Source organism: Bos indicus, chromosome 17 (genome assembly GCF_029378745.1).
Source record: "Bos indicus isolate NIAB-ARS_2022 breed Sahiwal x Tharparkar chromosome 17, NIAB-ARS_B.indTharparkar_mat_pri_1.0, whole genome shotgun sequence".
In the NCBI taxonomy this organism is placed as follows: Eukaryota; Metazoa; Chordata; class Mammalia; order Artiodactyla; family Bovidae; genus Bos; species Bos indicus.
Genome location: NC_091776.1, coordinates 4,253,530 through 4,273,659, shown reverse-complemented (window position 1 = coordinate 4,273,659; position 20,130 = coordinate 4,253,530). Strand labels below are relative to the sequence as shown.

The 20,130-nt window shown below is 38.9% G+C and overlaps 1 protein-coding gene across 5 annotated transcripts in view; it reads left to right on the top strand.

Annotated features, from left to right (window-relative positions):
* The window catches only part of MND1 (meiotic nuclear divisions 1), a 118,985-nt gene that overhangs the window by 37,185 nt on the left and 61,670 nt on the right, over nt 1–20,130 (top strand). For all 5 annotated transcript variants that reach the window (XM_070770112.1, XM_070770111.1, XM_070770110.1 and 2 more), the window contains one exon: nt 19,549–19,623. In XM_070770112.1, coding sequence (XP_070626213.1) covers nt 19,549–19,623 — 75 coding nt within the window. The remainder of the gene's footprint in view (nt 1–19,548; nt 19,624–20,130) is intronic.

Genomic DNA, 20,130 nt, shown 5'->3' with positions numbered 1-20,130 from the left:
CCTTAGGACACATATCCTCCCCAAAAATCTTTCTAAGATTGATGTCACAGAGCATATTGCTCATGTTTTCTTCTAATAGTTGTATGGGTTCATGTTTTACACCTTAAGTCTTTCTTTTTATATGGTATGAGAGTTTTAGTTTGATTCTTGTATATGTAACTATCCAGTTTTCTGAGCACCACTTAGCAAAGAGATTTGTCTTTTCCACATTGTGTATTCTTGCCTCCTTTGTCATAGATTGCTGCTACTGCTAAGTCGCTTCAGTCGTGTCCAATTCTGTGCAACCCCATAGACGGCAGCCCACCAGGCTTCTCCGTCCCTGGGATTCTCCAGGCAAGAGTACTGGAGTGGGTTGCCATTGTCTTCTCCATGTCATAGATTAATTGACCGTAATTGCATGGGTTCATTTCTGGTCTGTCTGTTCTGTTCCATCTGGAGGAGGAAATGGCAACCCACTCCAGTGTTCTTGCCTGGAAAATCGTGTGGACAGAGGAGCCTGCCGGGCCACAGTCCGTGGAGTCACAAAAAGTTGGACACAACTAAGCACACACACACATTCTGTTCCATTGATCTGTGAGTCTGTTTTTTGTGGCATACTGTTTTGATTACTGTAGCTTTGTAGTGTAGTTTGAAATCATGGTACCTCTAATTTTATTCTTCTTTCTTAAGATTGTTTTGACTATTTGGGCCTTTCATGTTTTGTTGTTGTTGTTTTTACAAATTTTGGAATTATTTGTTCTAGTTCTGAAAATTTCCAATGGTATTTTGATATTTGTTGCATTGAATCTGTAGATTGCCTCTAGGAGCATGGTCATTTTAACATTCTTCCAGTCCATGAGCATGGTATGTATTTTGTCCAGTTTCTTTCATCTGTGTCTTACAGTTTTCATAGTACAAGTCTTTACTTCCTTAGTTAGACTTATTCCTAGTTGATTTACATTTTTTGATGCAACTGTAAGTAGTAATGTTTTCTTAATTTCTCTTTCTGATAGTTTATTGTTAGTGTATAGAAAAAAAGGGCTTCCCCAGTGGCTCAGTGGTAAGGAATTCATTGGCAATGCAGGAGATGCATATTCAATTCCTAGGTCAGTAAGATTCCCTGGAGAAGGAAATGGCAACCCACTCAAGCATTCTTGCCAGGGAAGTGCTCTGGACAGAGGAGCCTGGTGGGCCACAGTCCACGGGGTTACAAAAGAGTCAGACACAACTTAGTGACTAAACAATACCAGCAACATAGAAACACAATAGAATCTTTATGCTGATTTTGTATCCTGCAGCTTTAGTGAGTTATTTTATTCTAACAGTTTTTGGTAGAGTTTTTGAGATTTTTTTTTAATATTGTGTCATGTCTACTGCAGTGACAGTGTTACTTCTTTCCAATTTGGATTCTTTTTCTTGACTGACTGCTGTGGCTAGTACTTCCAATATTGTGTTGAGTAAAAGTTGTGAAAGTGGACATTGTTGTCTTGTTCCTGATCTTGAAGGAAATGCTTTCAACTTATCACCATTAAGTATGATGTTATCTGTAGGTTTGTCATTAATGGCCTATATTATGTTGAGGTATGTTTCCTCTATATCCACTTTGTTGAGAGTTTTTATAATCATAAATGAATGTTAAATTTTGCCAAAAGCTTTTTTTGTACATGCTGAGGTAATCATATGATTTTTATTCTTCAGGTTGTTAAGATTGTATATCACATTGACTGAGTTGTGTATATTGAACCATCCTTGCATTCCTAGAATAACTCCTACTTGATCATGGTATATGATCCTATTAATGTATTGTCAAATTCAAATTCTATTTGCTAATATTTTGATGAGGATTTTTGCATCTATGTTCATCCGTGATATTGTCCTGTAATTTTTTGTGTGTGTGGTCTTTGGTTTTGGTATAAGGGTATTGCTAACTTCACAGAATGAGTTCAGAAGTGTTCCTTCCTCGTTAGCATAGTTTGAGAGATCTAGGCATTAATTCTTCTTTACTTGGTTGAACTCCCCAATGAAGCCTGAACTTTTGCTTGTTGGAAATTTTCCTTTTCTTTTAAACTGATTTAATTTTAGTACTGGTAAATGATCTCTATATATTTTCTATTTTTCCTTGATTCAGTCTTGGGAGATTTTATGTTTCTAGCTTGCCCATATTACTGGCATATAATTATTCATAGTAATCTCTTAGGATCTTTTGTATTTCTGTGGTTTCAGTTGTAACTTCTTTTTCATTTCTGAATTTGAGTCATCTCTTCTTGATGAGTCTGGCTAAAGGTTTATCAGTTTTGTTTATCTCTTCAGTGCACCAGCTCTTAGTTTTATTCATTTGTCTCTGTTTTATTTATTTCTGTTCCTCATTGCATTTTGAATTATTTTTCCCCATTTTTTTTTAACTGGAGATTTATATGACACCAATAAGTGAAGTCACTCAGTCGTGTCCAACTCTTTGTGACTGCATGGACTGTAGCCTACAACACTCCTCCATCCATGGTATTTTCCAGGCAAGAGTACTGGAGTGGGTTGCCATTTCCTGCTCCAGAGGATCTTCCTGACCCAGGGATTGAACTCAGGTCTCCCGCACTGTAGGCAGACAGACGCTTTACCATCTGAGCCAGGGAAGTCTCTTATGACACCAATAAGAGCTTTTCAAAATTGATGTGAAATAACTAATACTAACTTACTTTAGTTGATATAAATCTAGGTTTTAAAAATAATACTCTAATCTCCCTAATTATAACAAAGGATTATTCTTTCCATTAGAGTCTCATTTTTTAAGAATTGCTATTTACAAGTATCATTCATGAGATTTTAGCTAGCTTTTGTAGCCACATCTTAAGTAAGTACATGTTTTCTGTAAAATGTTTTGACATGAGGGGAAAACCTCAAATCCAGGCAACCACTGTTGACATACTAAGGACCGCCAGACTGGACCCTAGCCTTTCGTCCTCAGTTCCGGTCCCTCGCTCTGCACACTCTTCTGGGAGGCCTCCTCTACTCTTGTGGCTTCCGTTGCCTCCTGTATACTTCTGAGTCCCTGGTTTTTATCTCCTGACTATGCCTCTGCACTGAACTCCACACCTGTGTATGTGTTGGGCTACTTACTAGACATCTCTGCTTGAGTGGCTGATCGGCAGCCCACATTCAGTACGTTCAGGACTCACTTCTTTACCCAAACCTGTCCCTCTTTGTCTTGTAGATTCTGAAACTACAGTCTACTTAGTCATCCAAACCAGAGACCTGATGTAGTCTTTACTGGTCTCCCTGTTACTAGTCTTTACTTTCATTTATGTGCTATAGTAGTGTTTTAAATGCCCTTTGGGTAGTTTCCTGTCTCTAAATAACAAGTCTAGATTCCACAGCCTGACTTTAAGGCTCTCTATAATCTGGCTCCTGCCACTGGCCAGCCTAATAACCTGCTGTTTGCCTTCTCCAACCCTACATGCCAGCTAACCTAATTGTTTACAACTCTGCTCATTTCATATCTTTTGTTTTCACACGCTGCACCTGACTAGCTCTTTTTGCTTGTCTGCCAACAAACTTCAAGCTGTCCATTAACCAGAGATATTTAAACTTACATCAGAAATCTTTTCTTCTGGAAAGTTTTTATCCCCTCCTCAGCTGAGTTGATTACTCCTTTGTGCTTTGACTGTCTTACGTACATTTCTTTTGTAGAACGAAGTCTATGTGCTCTGTTACCATGGCAGACATTCTGAGAGCAGGAATATCTTAACCATATTTTATCCCCAGAATGTAAATGCAGTTACTGAGATGCAGAGAGACAAATCTTGAATGAAGGCATACATTAATAAAGCATCGCCTAGTTTCATTGCTGTTGTACACCTTTGTAGCAGATAGCTCTGGGCTGGTAGCTTGAAAGCAGGTAGCTTCTGAACTGTCCCCATTAGTTATTCTCCTTGGCTGTTGGAGCTACTTGCTGGATGGGTTTGAGAAGCCTGACTCCAGAGCTATAGAATTCCCTGTACCATACCCCAAACATTCTTCTGTGCTTCATATGAATTGCAGGTCTGGAACAGCCATTCTCATTCATAACTGTTTTCTCCCCGAATCAACCAACCTGGAAAAGGTTTATTCCACAAAAAACTGGAGCTGCACTGTTGATGTCATGCCACCAGGCGGCGGCAGTGTCAAAGACATGCGGATCCTCAGCTTCCTGGGATAGCCCTGATTTTATTTGTCTTGTTTTGCCTTCAGAAACTACATCAGTGTTTTGTACATTTTGGTATTTCAACATTTATAATGTTTCTGGCTGTTTTATGTATTTGGAAGTTTCACAAAAATAGCTCTATCAGTGGGGTGCTTTTTTCGTTTAAAGTGTGGTTCTTACTTGACCAAAGGGCATGGGTTCAAACTTCCAGGCTTGCATTTAATCAGATTCAAATATAGGGCTTTGTTTGGGTTCCGTAGTATTTATGTTTAATTATAACCATAAATTTCCTAGTCTATAAATTTGGTAAAAATTTAGATTGGATGCAAAAAAAAACAAACCTCAATTTAAATTTTTTTTTAATTATTACAATTTTTAAAGTTAAATACCTTCTACTTTTTCAAAAATTTCTAACACTTAAACTTGCCACAAATCTTAGTGTGGTTGACTGCTCTCGGCTCTTGAGTTAGGCTACCATCCAAATGTGTTAGGTTGCCCTCTTCATTCTGCTGGAACTGCTTAGACTATGGAAGAAGCAGCTTTCATTTGCTTTTTTAGCCCTTTAAAATCCAAGTTCTCTTAAATCTTTCCAGTATACAAGGCAGAAATAGAAAGAAAAGAGCATCTTTCTTTTCAGAAGAGAAAAGCCTTTATGGGCAGCTACGTTCTCCTCACTATTTCTCAGCAGTGTTGTCTCCTTATGACTTTTTCTTTGGCTTTATAAGTTTTATGTGAAGTTTATTATAACCTGGCCTAGAAAGAAATTTAAAGCTTTAAATTTGTTAATTATATTTAAGTTAAATAGAAACTTGAACTTAAGCACCTAGTGCTTCTAAGCAGGTAACTTGTTATATTTTTGATGGGTAGATTCTAATGAAATTAAATTACTTACACTGAAAAACTTACTGGATCAAAACATTTTAAGTAGTATTTAAGTAACATTTTTATTAGCAATTTGAATAGTGGACAGTCTTAATTCTCACAAGAGGAATTCATAAATGTTAGAACTGAAATGTGAGCATATCATTTCCCAATACTCTTGAAAAACTAGGAAAATAAGTTATTCCTTATGTAAAAGTAATTTTGCTGATTTTAGCATCTATGTAGATCTATTGGTAGATTCTGTCAGTTATTATATAAAAGTATGGGCCAGCAATTCTGGAGCTTGTTGCATACATGAGTGTCCCCATGGACTCTATTTGAACCGACTCTCAAAAGTGAGAGAACAGGAGCCCATTGGGAGGCACATTACATTCTGTTCCAGAGGACATTGATACCCTCCATGGAGAGAGAGAGAGAGAGAGAGAGAGAGAGAGAGAGAGAGAGAGACTGTGTGTGTGTGTGTGTGTGTGTGTAATGAATCTAAAAATCAAGCTGGAAGGGAGTGCAAGGCAAGCTAGAGAAGGGGGTCAGTGAAGGGGGAATGTTGTCCAGTCTCCCTGGAGTGTGTCTCCTGCATCATGGAAGTTACAGATAGGGAAAGCCAGCAGAGAAGCTGGCAAAGAACCCAGCAGCACAGCCATGCAAGGACCTAGCAGACATGTCAGGCCCAAGAGCACCGAGGCATCTTACTGCTACCTAAATATGGTATTTCTAGTTCCCTTTACCTGTTCTGTTCTCTCTCCCCTTCTCCAGGCTGGGTAGAGGTGGAGGACAGGAGGCAGAAACTGCAGTCACTGGACTGAAGGGAGGACAGAAACTCTAGACTAGGAGAGAGAGAAGGACAATGCACCCTTTCTGGTAAAACCCACTGGCAGCCTGTGGTTGCTGAAAAGTCTTAGCTTTAAATCAAGAGTTGAAGTGTTGATTGTTATGTTAGACATTCTCATTTCTGAATTAAGGCTTTGTTTGCCAACCTAAAAAAATTGTAGATCTTGATTAAGAGTGATCAAAAATTCATGGGACTCTCAATTCTTGTTTACTGGCAAAGGAAGCACTTCCCTCACTGAAGTATTGGCAGTTGTGGGGAGGAATTAAGTTGCATCTGTAGTTTTACCCTATGAGTACAGTGCAAAATGCATGCATGCTTAGTCATGTCCAACCCTTTGCGACCCCATGGACTGTAGCCTGCACAGCCCCTCTGTCTATGAGATTCTCCAGGCAAGAATAGTGGAGTGGGTTTCCATTCCCTTCTCCAGGAGATTGACCTGACCCACAGATCGAACCCAGGTCTCCTGCATTGCAGGCTGATTCTTTACTGGCTAAATCAAGCCAGGTTATGCAAAATGCAGTGCAAAATATGTATAGGTTATTTCTTATCACAAAAATATTAATAATACAAATCTACTCATCATTATAATTAATTTAAAATCTCCCCTTGATTTAAAAAATTAACTTGTTAAACAGTTCTGTCATTCCAGATAATTAAAGGGTTGGCCTTCCAAGTAGATTTTGAGTTTTCTTCGCAAATGGATTTTTTTTAAGATATCCTTTTTATTTTATTTATTTATTTAGGTTGGTGAAAAAGTAATTGCAATTTCAGACCATGAATTTTAAATCATCAAAATAAGAACCATTACAATCAGTACATTTTTGCCAATGAGATTAAGTTTGTTATTCCTGTAGCATAAAAATCTGTGTCTCGGGATTCAGCAAACTCTTGGAAAGCATTTTCTCCCTCCTGCTGGTTGTGAAAGCATTTTCCTTGCAAAAGTTGTTGAGATGCTTTAAGAAGTGGCAGTCAGTTGGCGAGAGGTCAGGTAAATGTGCCAGGTGAGGCAAAACTTCATAGCCTAATTCACTCGGTTTTTGAAGCGTTGTCTGTATGACGTGTGATCGGGCGTTGTTTTAGAGAAGAGTTCGCCCTTTCTGTTGACCAGCGCTGGCTGCAGGCGTTGTGGTTTTTGATACATCCTCATCAGTTTGCTGAGCATACTTCTCAGATGTAATGGTTTTGCTGGGATTCAGAAAGCGATAGTGGATCAGACAGGTAGCAGACCACCAAACAGTGGCCACGACCTTTTTTTGGTGCAAGTTTGGCTCTGGGAAGTGCTTTGGAGCTTCAGGCTGGTTGTCGGTGGTTGTCGTATAAAATCTTTTTTCATCGCATGTCACAATCCGATTGAGAAATGGTTCGTTGTTGTTGCATAGCATAAGAGAAGACACTTCTAAACAATGAATTTTTTTATTTTCAGTCAGTTCATGAGGCAGGCACCACTTACTGAACTTTCTCACCTTTCCAATTTGCTTCAAATGCCGAACGACCATAGAATGGTTGACGCTGACTTCTTCAGCAACTTTTTATGTACTTGTAGGAGGATCAGCTTTGATGATCCTCTCAGTTGGTCATTGTCCGCTTCCAGTGGCTGGCCACCGTGCTTCTCATCTTCAAGGCTCTCATCTCCTCTGCAAAACTTCTCGAACTACAATAAGAAAATGCGAATAAGAAAATCACTCAAATTTGCCTTTTGCCTTAACATCATTTCTCTAGTCTAAAATAAATATGAAGTAAACAGGAAGTAGTAAGTCATTAGCATAAAAATATAAAGCAAGAAATGCTCATTAAAATGATATATATAACAATAACCCTGTGTATGAGACAGCAAAAGAGACACTGATGTATGGAACAATCTTATGGACTCTGTGGGAGAGGGAGAGGGTGGGAAGATTTGGGAGAATGGCATTGAAACATGTAAAATGTCATGTATGAAATGAGATGCCAGTCCAGGTTCAATGCACGATACTGGATGTTTGGGGCTAGTGCACGGGGACGACCCAGAGGGATGGTATGGGGAGGGAGGAGGGAGGAGGGTTCAGGATGGGGAACACATGTATACCTGTGATGGATTCATTTTGATATTTGGCAAAACTAATACAATTATGTAAAGTTTAAAAATAAAATTAAAAACAAACAAACAAACAAAAAATGGTATATAACATAACCACATTTGTTTAAGAATGTATTTCAATATCAAACAGCAAACTTCAACAATGCAAAATGGCAGTACTTTTGCACCAACCTAAATGTTTATTTTTGGTTGTGCTGGGTCTTCCCTGCTGAGCGGGCTTTTCTCTAATTACAGAGAGTGGGGGCTACCCTTTACTTGTGGTGTGCGGCTTCTCACGCAGTGGCTCCTGTTGTTGTGGTGCACAGGCTCTAGGGTGCATGGGCTCAGTAGTTGCAGCTCCTGAGCTCTAGAGCACTGGCTTAACAGTTGTGCCACACGGGCTTAGCTGCCCTGATGTGTGGGATCCTCTCAGATCAGGGATCAGACCTGTGTCGCCTGCATTGGCAGGTGGATTCTTCACCACTGAGCCACCAGGGAAGCCTTAAGATGGATTTCTTAACAGAGACTCTCTATTTAGGACATATTCTTGCTGATGGCACTGACAGACAATAATTCCTTATTTATTTTCACTATTGTCTGAGGTCCTATTACTAAGAAATAATGGGAGTTGGTAGACAATTAGTAGCCCTCATACTTAGCCCTCAGTTCTGTGTTTGTCATATTAGAGCCCAGTTCTCATGTTTAAAGAGTCTATAATCCTCCATAACTGTATCTAATTTCCCTCTCAGTATCAATTGGATTTTGCATGTCTTTGGCTTTCAAAATATCTGACTGACTTCCACTTGGATTCTGTATAAGGCTTTGACTGTAGTCACAATTTCTGACTTAACTCTCATGACTTAAGGCTTCGTTGGACCTCCTTATCATCTGTTTCTCTTAACTACTTCTTTATATTTTTATTGCTTCCTCAGTTCAGTTCAGTTCAGTCGCTCAGTCGTGTCCAACTCTTTGTGACCCCATGAATCGCAGCACGCCAGACCTCCCTGTCCATCACCAATGCCCGGAGTTCACTCAGACTCAGTCCATCGAGTCAGTGATGCCATCCAGCCATCTCATCCTCTGTCGTCCCCTTCTCCTCCTGCCCCCAATCCCTCCCAGCATCAGAGTCTTTTCCAATGAGTCAACTCTTCACATGAGGTGGCCATAGTACTGGAGTTTCAGCTTTAGCATCATTCCTTCCAAAGAAATCCCAGGGCTGATCTCCTTTAGAATGGACTGGTTGGATCTCCTTGCAGTCCAAGGGACTCTCTCAAGAGTCTTCTCCAACACCACAGTTCAAAAGCATCAATTCAGCGCTCAGCCTTCTTCACAATCCAACTCTCACATCCATACATGACCACAGAAAAACCATAGCCTTGACTAGACGGACCTTAGTTGGCAAAGTAATGTCTCTGCTTTTGAATATGCTATCTAGGTTGGTCATAACTTTCCTTCCAAGGAGTAAGCGTCTTTTAATTTCATGGCTACAGTCACTATCTGCAGTGATTTTGGAGCCCAGAAAAATAAAGTCTGACACTGTTTCCACTGTTTCCCCATCTTTTTGCCATGAAGTGATGGGACTGGATGCCATGATCTTCGTTTTCTGAATGTTGAGCTTTAAGCCAACTTTTTCACTCTCCTCTTTCACTTTCATCAAGAGGCTTTTTAGTTCCTCTTCACTTTCTGCCATAAGGGTGGTGTCATCTGCATATCTGAGGTAATTGATATTTCTCCCGGCAATCTTGATTCCAGCTTGTGTTTCTTCCAGTCCAGCATTTCTCATGATGTACTCTGCATATAAGTTAAATAAGCGGGGTGACAATATACAGCCTTGACGTACTCCTTTTCCTATTTGGAGCCAGTCTGTTGTTCCATGTCCAGTTCTAACTGTTGCTTCCTGACCTGCATACAGATTTCTCAAGAGGCAGGTCAGGTGGTCTGGTATTCCCATCTCTTTCAGAATTTTCCACAGTTTATTGTGATCCACATAAAGACTCTAGAATTTAAAAATAGTTCATTTGCAATAGTTTTCAAGTCATCTTACCTTTTTTTCCTTATAATTTCTTTAGTTCTCTGACTGACTGAACAGATTCCTGATATTTCTCCTTGAAGGAATGCTAATCCCGCTTGCTGTGCACTGCTCCAGCAGTTTGTTTTTTACACTGTAACGTTCATTGTGATCTCCTCATCAGGTGCTACGTGTGTGTGTCAGAGTTCTCCTCAAGCGTGTACTTACTGAGTGGCTTCACTTTCCCCTTATGTTGCTTTCCTGTTGGTATTCCCCTGTTTTTTCTGTGTCCGTTATTTAGGATTCCTGCTATACTTTTCTCAGGTTCTGAAGTGTGTTCCACAGGGTTGCACTGCTGGAAGTTTGATCTCTTGGTTAAGTGGAATATTAATCTGCTGTATTTTTACTAGCTTCAGAGAGTGTTACCTTTTAATGAGCATTGTCTTGTAGCATAAAGAAAATATTTCAAAAATATTGAACATTCAGTGCTCATCCATGCCTTGAGTTATTTGTTACTGTATTCAGTGGAAAGGTTTGAGCCAATATTACTGTAACCATATGTACATTGAGCATTTCATAAATGTTTATTGAATGAAGAGCCTTCCTGGCATACATTACTTTATTCTACTCATATTCCCAGCATATATTCCCAGCACAGAGGAATAAGAATGTTGACATTTGATGTTTTCCAAAATATTTCACAGCTATCATAGCTGGTCAGCACTATATGAAACAGGCTATTGTTAAAGCACTATCTACTGTAATAGTTAAAATGTGTACTGTAATGAAGGTAGAAATCCCGGGTTGACTTGGTATGAGCAGTAATGGCACTTTTGATGCTATGTCTCATTTAAATTAAAATATTTCAAAGGTAGAGCATACGTAAACGTACTTCCCTGGAGTCTGACTCTGTTTCTCTTGGTTTGGCCTCTTGTATAATGCCTTTTTCCTCGCGCTGGCTTTCTTCATGGTTACAAGAGGGCTGCCAGCAGTAATGTGGACCGTTTGCTTCCTTGTAGCTATGCGGATTACAATCCAGACGGCAGGAGAAAATTGTTCACCACAGTCATTGAACAAGACTCTGATCTTATCCAAATTTAACACTTGAAATCAACCACGGTGGCAAAGAACATTCCTTACAATGGTAGGCTTAGGCCTGGGGTAATTGCCTGTCCCTCAGCACCAAAACCAGTATTAAACCCTAACCAGAAATGGGCAAGACAGTCGTGAAGTTTGCAGAACTCTACTGAAGGACACGAAAGAACTCTTGACTAAAGGAGCAGCATATTCATGAATGACTAAACTCAGCTATAAAAATGTCAATTTATTATATATCATTTATATGTTACAGAAGCCAGAATCCTACCAGATTTTTGTGGCTAATTCTCATATTCATATAGTAAAGAAACTGCAAGAAGGACTGAGAGGGACTCCCCTGGTGGTCCAGTGGCTCGGGCTCCACGCTCCCAGTACAGGGGGCCCGGTTCACTCCCTGCTCAGAGAACTATAGCCCACACGCACAACTGAGAGTTTGCACAACTAAAAAGATCCCTTATGCCACGATGAAGACTAGAATCCTGCATGCCGCAGCTAAGACCTGGCACAGCCAAATAAATACGTAAGTAAATACTAAGAAGAAGGACCAAGAAAGTATTTTAGAAAGGAAGAACAATGGGGTAGGATTTTCCCTATAAGATATCAGTATATAATACTGTAGTAACTAAAACTTGCAAGACTTCCCTGGTGGTCCAGTGGTTAAGAGTCCATCTCACGGTGGGGGATGAGGGTCCCATCCCTGGTCAGGAAACTAAGATCCCACAAGCCGTGGAGAAACCAAGCCTGTGCATGCTGCAACTTTTGAGTCCTTGCACCACAACTGGAGAGCCTACAACAAAAGATCTCGGGTGCCGCCACTAAGCCTTGACACAGCCAAATAAATATTTTTTAAAACTTACTACTTGTGTAAGAATAGACAGAGAAGTATAGCCATACAAAGAAGCTATAAGCAGGCTTTTGTATACCCGTCTACTTGATGATAAAGATGCAGTACATCTTTATCAATTCTGAGGGAAAAGGCCAGACTGTTCAGTAAGGTGTAGGGATAATTGGGTATCCATTGAAATGAATTAAAGTTAAAGCCCTACCCCAGCCCTTTTCCATAATAAACCAGAGGCCTTTTAAAGAGTGAAAGATCAAAAGAATATAATAATAGGAGGAAAGTATTTGTACAGTATTAGTTTGAGAGGCTTTTCAAAGCAAGACGCAGAATCTAAAAGCCAAAAAGTTGATGCATTTGCACAAATAATTAAAATTTGCATATTGGAACATAACATTAAAAGTTAAACATTTCTAACCAAGTAATTACCATCTTCTACATATAGACAGTCCCTAAAAATACATGAGAAAAGGGTAAACAATGCAATGAAATAATGGTTGTAGGAATTATTAACGAAGTCAGTGAAGAAATACATTTACATAATCACTAGACATATGCTGCTAAGTCGCTTCAGTCGTGTCCGACTCTGTGTGACCCCAGAGATGGAAGCCCACCAGGCTCCCCCGTCCTTGGGATTCTCCAGGCAAGAACACTGGAGTGGGTTGCCATTTCCTTCTCCAATGCTTGAAAGTGAAAAGTGAAAAGGAAGTCGCTCAGTCGTGTCTGACTCTTAGCGACCCCATGGATTACAGTCTACCAGGCTCCTCCATCCATGGGATTTTCCAGGCAAGAGTACTGGAGTAGGGTACCATTGCCTTCTCCGACTAGACAAATGAAGAGATGCTAAATCTTGAAAATCAAAGACATTCAAATTTAAACAATAATGGAATGTCATTTTTCAGCCATCAGATTATCATTCTTTTAAGCTATTGCCAGTATCCATTTTGGGGGAGACCCACAGAGAGTAAACTTGTTTTATACAGTTGGTGAAGGACAAAAATGAACAAACGTTCAGCATTCATGTCACACCCATTAGGATAGCTGTGATGAAAAAGAAAAAATTTTAAGTGTTGGAGAAATTGAACCTTGTGCATTGCTGATGGGAATGTAAAATGGTGAAGTCGTCATGGAAAACAGTATGGTGTTTCCCCAGAAAGTTAAACAGAATTACCATATAACCCAGCAGTTCCACTTCAAAGTGTATACCCCCAAAGAACTAAAAACAGGAAGAGGTCTCGGGTGTAACAGTGTTCAGAGCAGTGTTATTCACAGTAGTGAAAAGGTGGAAACAACCCAAAGGTTAATCACCAGGTGAATCGATAAACAAAATGTGTTATGTACAAAAGTGGAATATTTATTTAGTCTTTAAAAGGAATGAAATTCTTGGGTAAATCTCAAGGAATGCTGTTGCTGGATCATATGATTAAAGTTTTGTAAGAAGCAGCCTATTGACTTCGTTGAGTACTATGATGTTTGAGTCTTTTTTTAAAAAAACTCATTTTAATATCTTGAAAATATATTCATATATTGCTTATAATAGGAAAGTAATTTTTCTTCTAGTTTTATTGAGATATGGTTGGCATAACTATATAAATTTAAAGTGTACAGCATAATGATTTGATTAACATACATCATGCAGTGATTACCACAATAAATTTAGTGAATATTCATCGTCTCCTATAGATACCAAAGAAATAGAAAAAAATTTTTTTTGGATGAGAATTCCTAGGATTTACTGTCTTAACTTTCATATGTAACATACACATTGCTAATTGTATTTATCATGTTGTGCATTATATCCCTGGTACAAGTAATAACTAGAAGTGTGTAACTTTTCAGACGTAGGGAACAGACTGGGGGTTTCAGGATGGGGAGACACGTGCACCCGTGGCTGATTCATGTAGATGTAAGGCAAAAACCACCACAATATTGTAAAGTAATTAGTCTCCAATTAAAATAAATGAATTATTTTTTTTTTTAATGTGTACCTTTTGACTGCCCTCATCCAATTCCCCCCACATACCCCCATTTCTGGTAACCACAAATTTGATCTTTTTCTATGAGTCACTATACTTGTTGAGAAATGCTGGACTGGAAGAAACACAAGCTGGAATCAAGATTGCCGGGAGAAATATCAATAACCTCAGATATGCAGATGATACCACCCTTATGGCAGAAAGTGAAAAGGAACTAAAAAGCCTCTTGATGAAAGTGAAAGTGGAAAGTGAAAAAGTTGGCTTAAAGCTCAACATTCAGAAAACGAAGATCATGACATCTGATCCCATCACTTCATGGCAAATAGATGGGGAAACAGTGGAAACAGTGTCAGAGGTTTTTTTGGGGGGGCTCCAAAATCACTGCAGATGGTGACTGCAGACATGAAATTAAAAGACGCTTACTCCTTGGAAGGAAAGTTATGACCAACCTAGATAGCATATTCAAAAGCAGAGACATTACTTTGCCAACTAAGGTCCGTCTAGTCAAGGCTATGGTTTTTCCTGTGGTCATGTATGGATGTGAGAGTTGGATTGTGAAGAAGGCTGTGCGCCGAAGAATTGATGCTTTTGAACAGTGGTGTTGGAGAAGATTCTTGAGAGTCCCTTGGACTGCAAGGAGATCCAACCAGTCCATTCTGAAGGAGATCAGCCCTGGGATTTCTTTGGAAGGAATGATGCTAAAACTGAAGCTCCAGTACTTTGGCCACCTCATGCAAAGAGTTGACTCATTGGAAAAGACTCTGATGCTGGGAGGGATTGGGGGCAGGAGGAGAAGGGGACGACAGAGGATGAGATGGCTGGATGGCATCACTTACTCGATGGATGTGAGTCTGAGTGAACTCCGGGAGTTGGTGATGGACAGGGAGGCCTGGCGTGCTGTGATTCATGGGGTCGCAAAGAGTTGGACACGACTGATCGACTGAACTGAACTGATACTTTGTTGGTTCCTGTTACACAACATTGTGATTCTGTATTTCTGTACATTTCAAACTGATCACCATGGTAAGTATAGTCAGGATATGTCACCTTACAGAGATAGTACAGTGATTGACTGCATTCCACACACTGTACATTTCATACCCATGAGTCATTTATTTTGCAACTGGAAGTTTGTACCTCTTAATCTCCCTCACCTATTCCTTTCTTCTCCTACCCCCTTACCCAGGAAAAGGATTTCTAAAATAATAGTTAAATATGATCACAATATAGGAAATTTTATGTTTCACAGTACAAAGATAACATTGTCAAGTTTTGTGCATTTTCTTACAGGGTTTTCTTCTGGGGGGTTGGATTTTGGATCATACATAGTCTCTCAAAGGGCTTCCCTGGTGTCTCAGACAGTAAAGAATCTGCCTGCGATGTGGGAGACCTGCGTTCAATCCCTGGGTTGAGAAGATCATGGCAACTCACTCCGGTATTCTTACCTGGAGAATCCTCAAGGACAGAGGTGCCTGGCAGGCTAGTCCATGGGGTCACAGAGTCCGACATGACTGAGCGACTAAGCGTAGCACACAGTCTCTCAAATGTATTGACAGTTTTGTTTCCAGCTTTTTTAAAACTCTGTATTGGTGTCATTAAAAGTTCTTCTAAAATGTTTACTTTGGCTACATAATTGTGACACATCAATACCATGAAATAGCAATGTAACATTTCTCTATTGTTAAGACAATTACATAACCCCCTTCTTTATATATAAATTCATTTTTATATTACTCATTATTTTGTTATGATTGATTCCTAAATGGAATATCATCTTAATTTTAAAATTGTAGATACACCATATGTGTGTGTGCTAAGTCGCTTCAGTCGTATCTGACTCTGCAACTCTATTTACTGTAGCCTTGCAAGGCTTCTCGGATTCTCCAGCCAAGAATACTGGAGTGGGTTCCCATGCCCTCCTCCAGGGTATCTCTCCAACCCAGGGACTGAACCTGAGTCTCTTATATCTCCTACATTGGCCGGCGGGTTCTTTACCACCGACGCCACCTGAGGAGCCCCAGATATACTAATGAGACTTTTTAAATATATAAAATCTTAAATTATACTGGCACTCTTTATTTTTTTTTTTTTTTTTTGAGGAGAAACAAGACATAGAACCTCTTTTTTCCATACCATATTGTGCATGAGTTTTGATAAAGCAGTAGACTTACCTGGTTTCTTTTACTGTTGCCTTTTTTCCCCAACCTCCTTTGACATTCTTTCCCACCTATGAGGGCTTCTGTATTTCTTTCAAAAGCTTTGAAATTTTATTTCTAAAAAGGAGCAAATCAGAATTCCAATGCAGCCAGCTTGAATCAATCTTTCTGTTCCTCCAAGCAGTGAATTAGCCCTTTAGAAAACATTGGCATTATGTCTCTGAAGCCTCAGAGTCTGTATAGGTGGACTGGAATGCGTTAAAGAGAAGCATTGTCAGATCCTTCCTCAAGTCTAAAGATGAAATCCTGTTCTTACTAATTATAAGTCATTTTTGTTGTTGCTGCTGCTGCTGTTTTTTCTGAGTTACTTCGGTTTTAGAAGTTATTTGCTTTAGTGAAAGTTGGAAGTAGGTTGTTATAGTATGTAGTTGGTTCTTGTTTTATGTTACAGAAATATGTCAAGAGAGTTTGCTCTTTAAAGGAGTCCTGTGGTGAATATTTTTTCTCATTATAGAATAGCACTTCTTTTTCTAATTTTGTGAATGTAGACTTTTGTGTTTCAGTGACAAATACTGAGATATTTTGTTTCTGGTTCGGACTACAGTGCTTAGCATTAAATCATTGTTGCTGATGAACTAGGTAATATTCTCCCATATATTAATATCTTGTGTATTTTAGTTGGGTTTGTTACTGCAAAAAAAAACAGATTTCTGTAGTAGTTAGTAGTTCTCAAAAGTGTGATGCCCCTAATCAGAAGCGTCAGCATCCCATCGCCTGGGAGCATGTTAGAAATGCACATTGTTAGGCTCTGCCCTAGACCTCTTCTGTTCAAAGCGAGAGGGGGCGCCCAGCAGCCTGGGCTTTAACACGTCCTTCGGGTGACCCTGATGTGCACTCAAGTTTAGGACTACTGGTTTAGATAATATCTACAGTGGCTGAAATCTCGGCTCTTAATCACTGAAGGCCTAGATTTGGTTTAATTCCAAGGTATGTGTTAGGAACTATGGCAATATTGCTTCTAAGAGGTGTGTAGATGAGAAACGGATAGCATGGGCTGCCGCACAGAAGTTGCTTTCATTGTTTTGAGCAATTGAGATTTTAGGAAATAAACATAGAGCCAAGATTCCTTCCCTACTAAGTTGAACCAAACTGTTTCAGTGCTTAGAATAATTAGCAGAAGCTTCTCATTTGATACCATCATTTAACAGAGATAGTTAAAATGACAAATCATGAAATCACATCTAAAATACGTAAGATTATTTTCAGAGTTAAGAAATTCCTGAATTAGCTGTCTTTCAAAAGCTTTTAAATTGTAAATAATTGCAAGCAGACATACAATATCTGGGAGACATTTCATTAATATAATTAATGAACATATATAATTCATTAATTATAATGAATATAATTAGTGAACATATATTAATATGTCCATTAATTATTGGCTTATTTTTACATAGTTCTTCATTTAGGGAGTAACATCTACCTATCTGGTTAGTTTTTAAACATTTGTAATATAAAAATGTTGTGCTAATACCTACATGTATTTTTTCATTGGAAAATACTCCTAAATGTATATATTACATGCATTTACTAAATTATTTCAGGTGGGTCCTTCAGGGTGGAATATTAACATTTTAAACATGGTGTTATTTTATAAATGAGAACTCTTGTTTTAAAGAACAAGGTCTTGCTAAATTTAGGGCTTTAAAGCTTATTTTGGCTCTTAACTCTACAGCAGATTTTTGTATTTCAACTTAGGAAGATAATTACTCTCTCTAGAAGAGGTGTAACTGGTTTGGTGGTGATGTCCTCTTGTCATCACAGATGGATCTTGCTCGTGCTATGGATTAGAATCAGGGACTAGACAGCCAAATGAATACTAACAATATTCCCTTTGTACATATTGAGAAGTGGAAGATTTCTTAAAGTCAGGGTAAAGCTACCAACTTTTTGAAGATACTGTTTGTGATTTTTAAGCAAAAAAGGGTATCTAAGTATAATTCACCCTCTCCACATATAACGAAGTCATATTGTGAAAGATCAGTTTTTTTTACAATCAGCCAAAAGAAATTACTCATCCATTTGTTAATTATTTTCCAAATGTTTATAACTTAAGAGTGAATGAAGAGTAGAATATATGTTAAGAAAGCCCTTACCCAAGGGGCTTCCCTTGTGGCTCAGCTGGTAAAGAATCGGCCTGCAGTGTGGGAGACCAGAGTTCGATCCCTGGGTTGGGAAGATCCCCTGGAGAAGGGAAAGGCTACCCACTCCAGTATTCTGGCCTGGAGAATTCCATGGACTGTAGAGTCCAGGGGGTCGCAAAGAGTCCGACACAACTGAGCAACTTTCACTTTCACCCAATCAATGAGTCTAAGATTTCTAACTAGTTTACAGCAAAAGATGTGGTAGAGAATTTCCCGTGATTATTTATTTAGTTTGGGGCCCAGGTGAGATTAATAAAATTGAGACGGGAAGCAATGTTCTGAAATTAACCAATCCCTTTCGGTGTGGGCTCAACCACATGCTAATGAATATTCTAAGAGTCTAAGGTCTCTTTATGCTTGTGTTATTTAATCCATTTTCAATATAACTTACTACTTTCTAAGCTTGTATGTTTAAACTGGTTACTTTTAAGATATCTAAAACATGTAATATTGGCAATGCTGTGCTGTTCTTAGTCATGTTCAGCTCTTTGTGACTCCATGGACCATAGCCTGCCAGGCTCCTCTGTCAATGGGAATTCTCTATGCAAGAGTACTGGAGTGGGTTGCCATACCTTTGTCCTGGGGATCTTCCCAACCCAGGGATTGAACCCACGTCTCCCGCATTGCAGATGGATTCTTTACCATCTGAGCCACCAAGGAAGCCCATGAATACTGGAGTGTGTAGTCTATCCCTTCTCCAGGGGATCTTCCTGACCCAGGGATCAAACCAGGGTCTCCTGCATTGCAGGTGACTCTTCACCAACTGAGCTACTGGGGAAGCCCAAATTGGCAGTACGTTTGTCTGATAGATTTTTCTTGTCTAAGAACTTAGTGTATAATTCCTCATAAAGTACCTTATTTAAGAAGAATAATTAAGAATAGTTTCATTTTTGACTCTCTATTAGTGAAACAGGTCACAGTACTACCAGTCTATAAGAAACAGAGTGTTTCAAAAAGACTTTAGTCTGAAGTGAAATGAAATTTGAAGAGAGAATTTATATAAAACAAGATTTTTTTGAACTTTCAAATTAAAATTTTAAATAATATACCTCAGGTTGTTTGTGATGGAGGCAGGGAATCTGATGAAAGAAGACTGAAAAGATTGATAACATATTCATTTTTTTTGTATAGGATAAGAAGAAATATTTTAAACTTTTTCAGTCTGCCCTAGTGATTCATAGTACTTGCTTTTCTTCAAGTTAGAGAAGTCAGTTCCCAAGTAGTCTTTGACATTTTTTGTTATGCTGACTTGGGCTGAAGGCAAATCTTATTTTGTCTTTTTGATTCATAAACTTTATGTTAAGCCAGTTTATCTTAGCAAGCCATTTTCTTTGTTTCAATTTTATAGTTATCTGAGGGAAACCAAAAGTATGCAAACCTACAGAAAAGCATCGAGAAAGCTAAAGTTGGCAGACATGAAACGGTAAGTGTCTATCTGTATGTTCTTTAATAATGTCGGTTCTAAGCGTAATGAAAGCAGTAGTGCTTCCTGTGAGGAGGATGCTGTTCCTACTAGAAAAGAAGCAAGTCCCAGCAAAGGCTGTGAACATTTGACCTGACCCACTGACTGTGAACCTAGATTTATTATTATTGTATTATATACGGCAGTGTAGCAAAGAAACACAAACCCCGGAGCCAGACTGCCTGGGTTTTCGTCTCCTAAACTCTCTCTGCTCCGTTTTCTCAGTTGTAAAATGAGGAATAATAAAATCTACTTCATTGAGTTATTGTTTGATTAAGCTAGCTAATATTTGCAAAGCACTTAGAAGAGAGCCTGGCACAAAGTAAGCCCTGTATAAATGTTTATGTAAATTTTTAAGAGTTGGGATTTTTAAGTCTTGGCACAGAACCAATTGAAAACTGTCAATATAGGGTCCTTTTGGTCTTGTAATATTTTTAAATTATTTAAATGAATATTGACCTGTTTTAT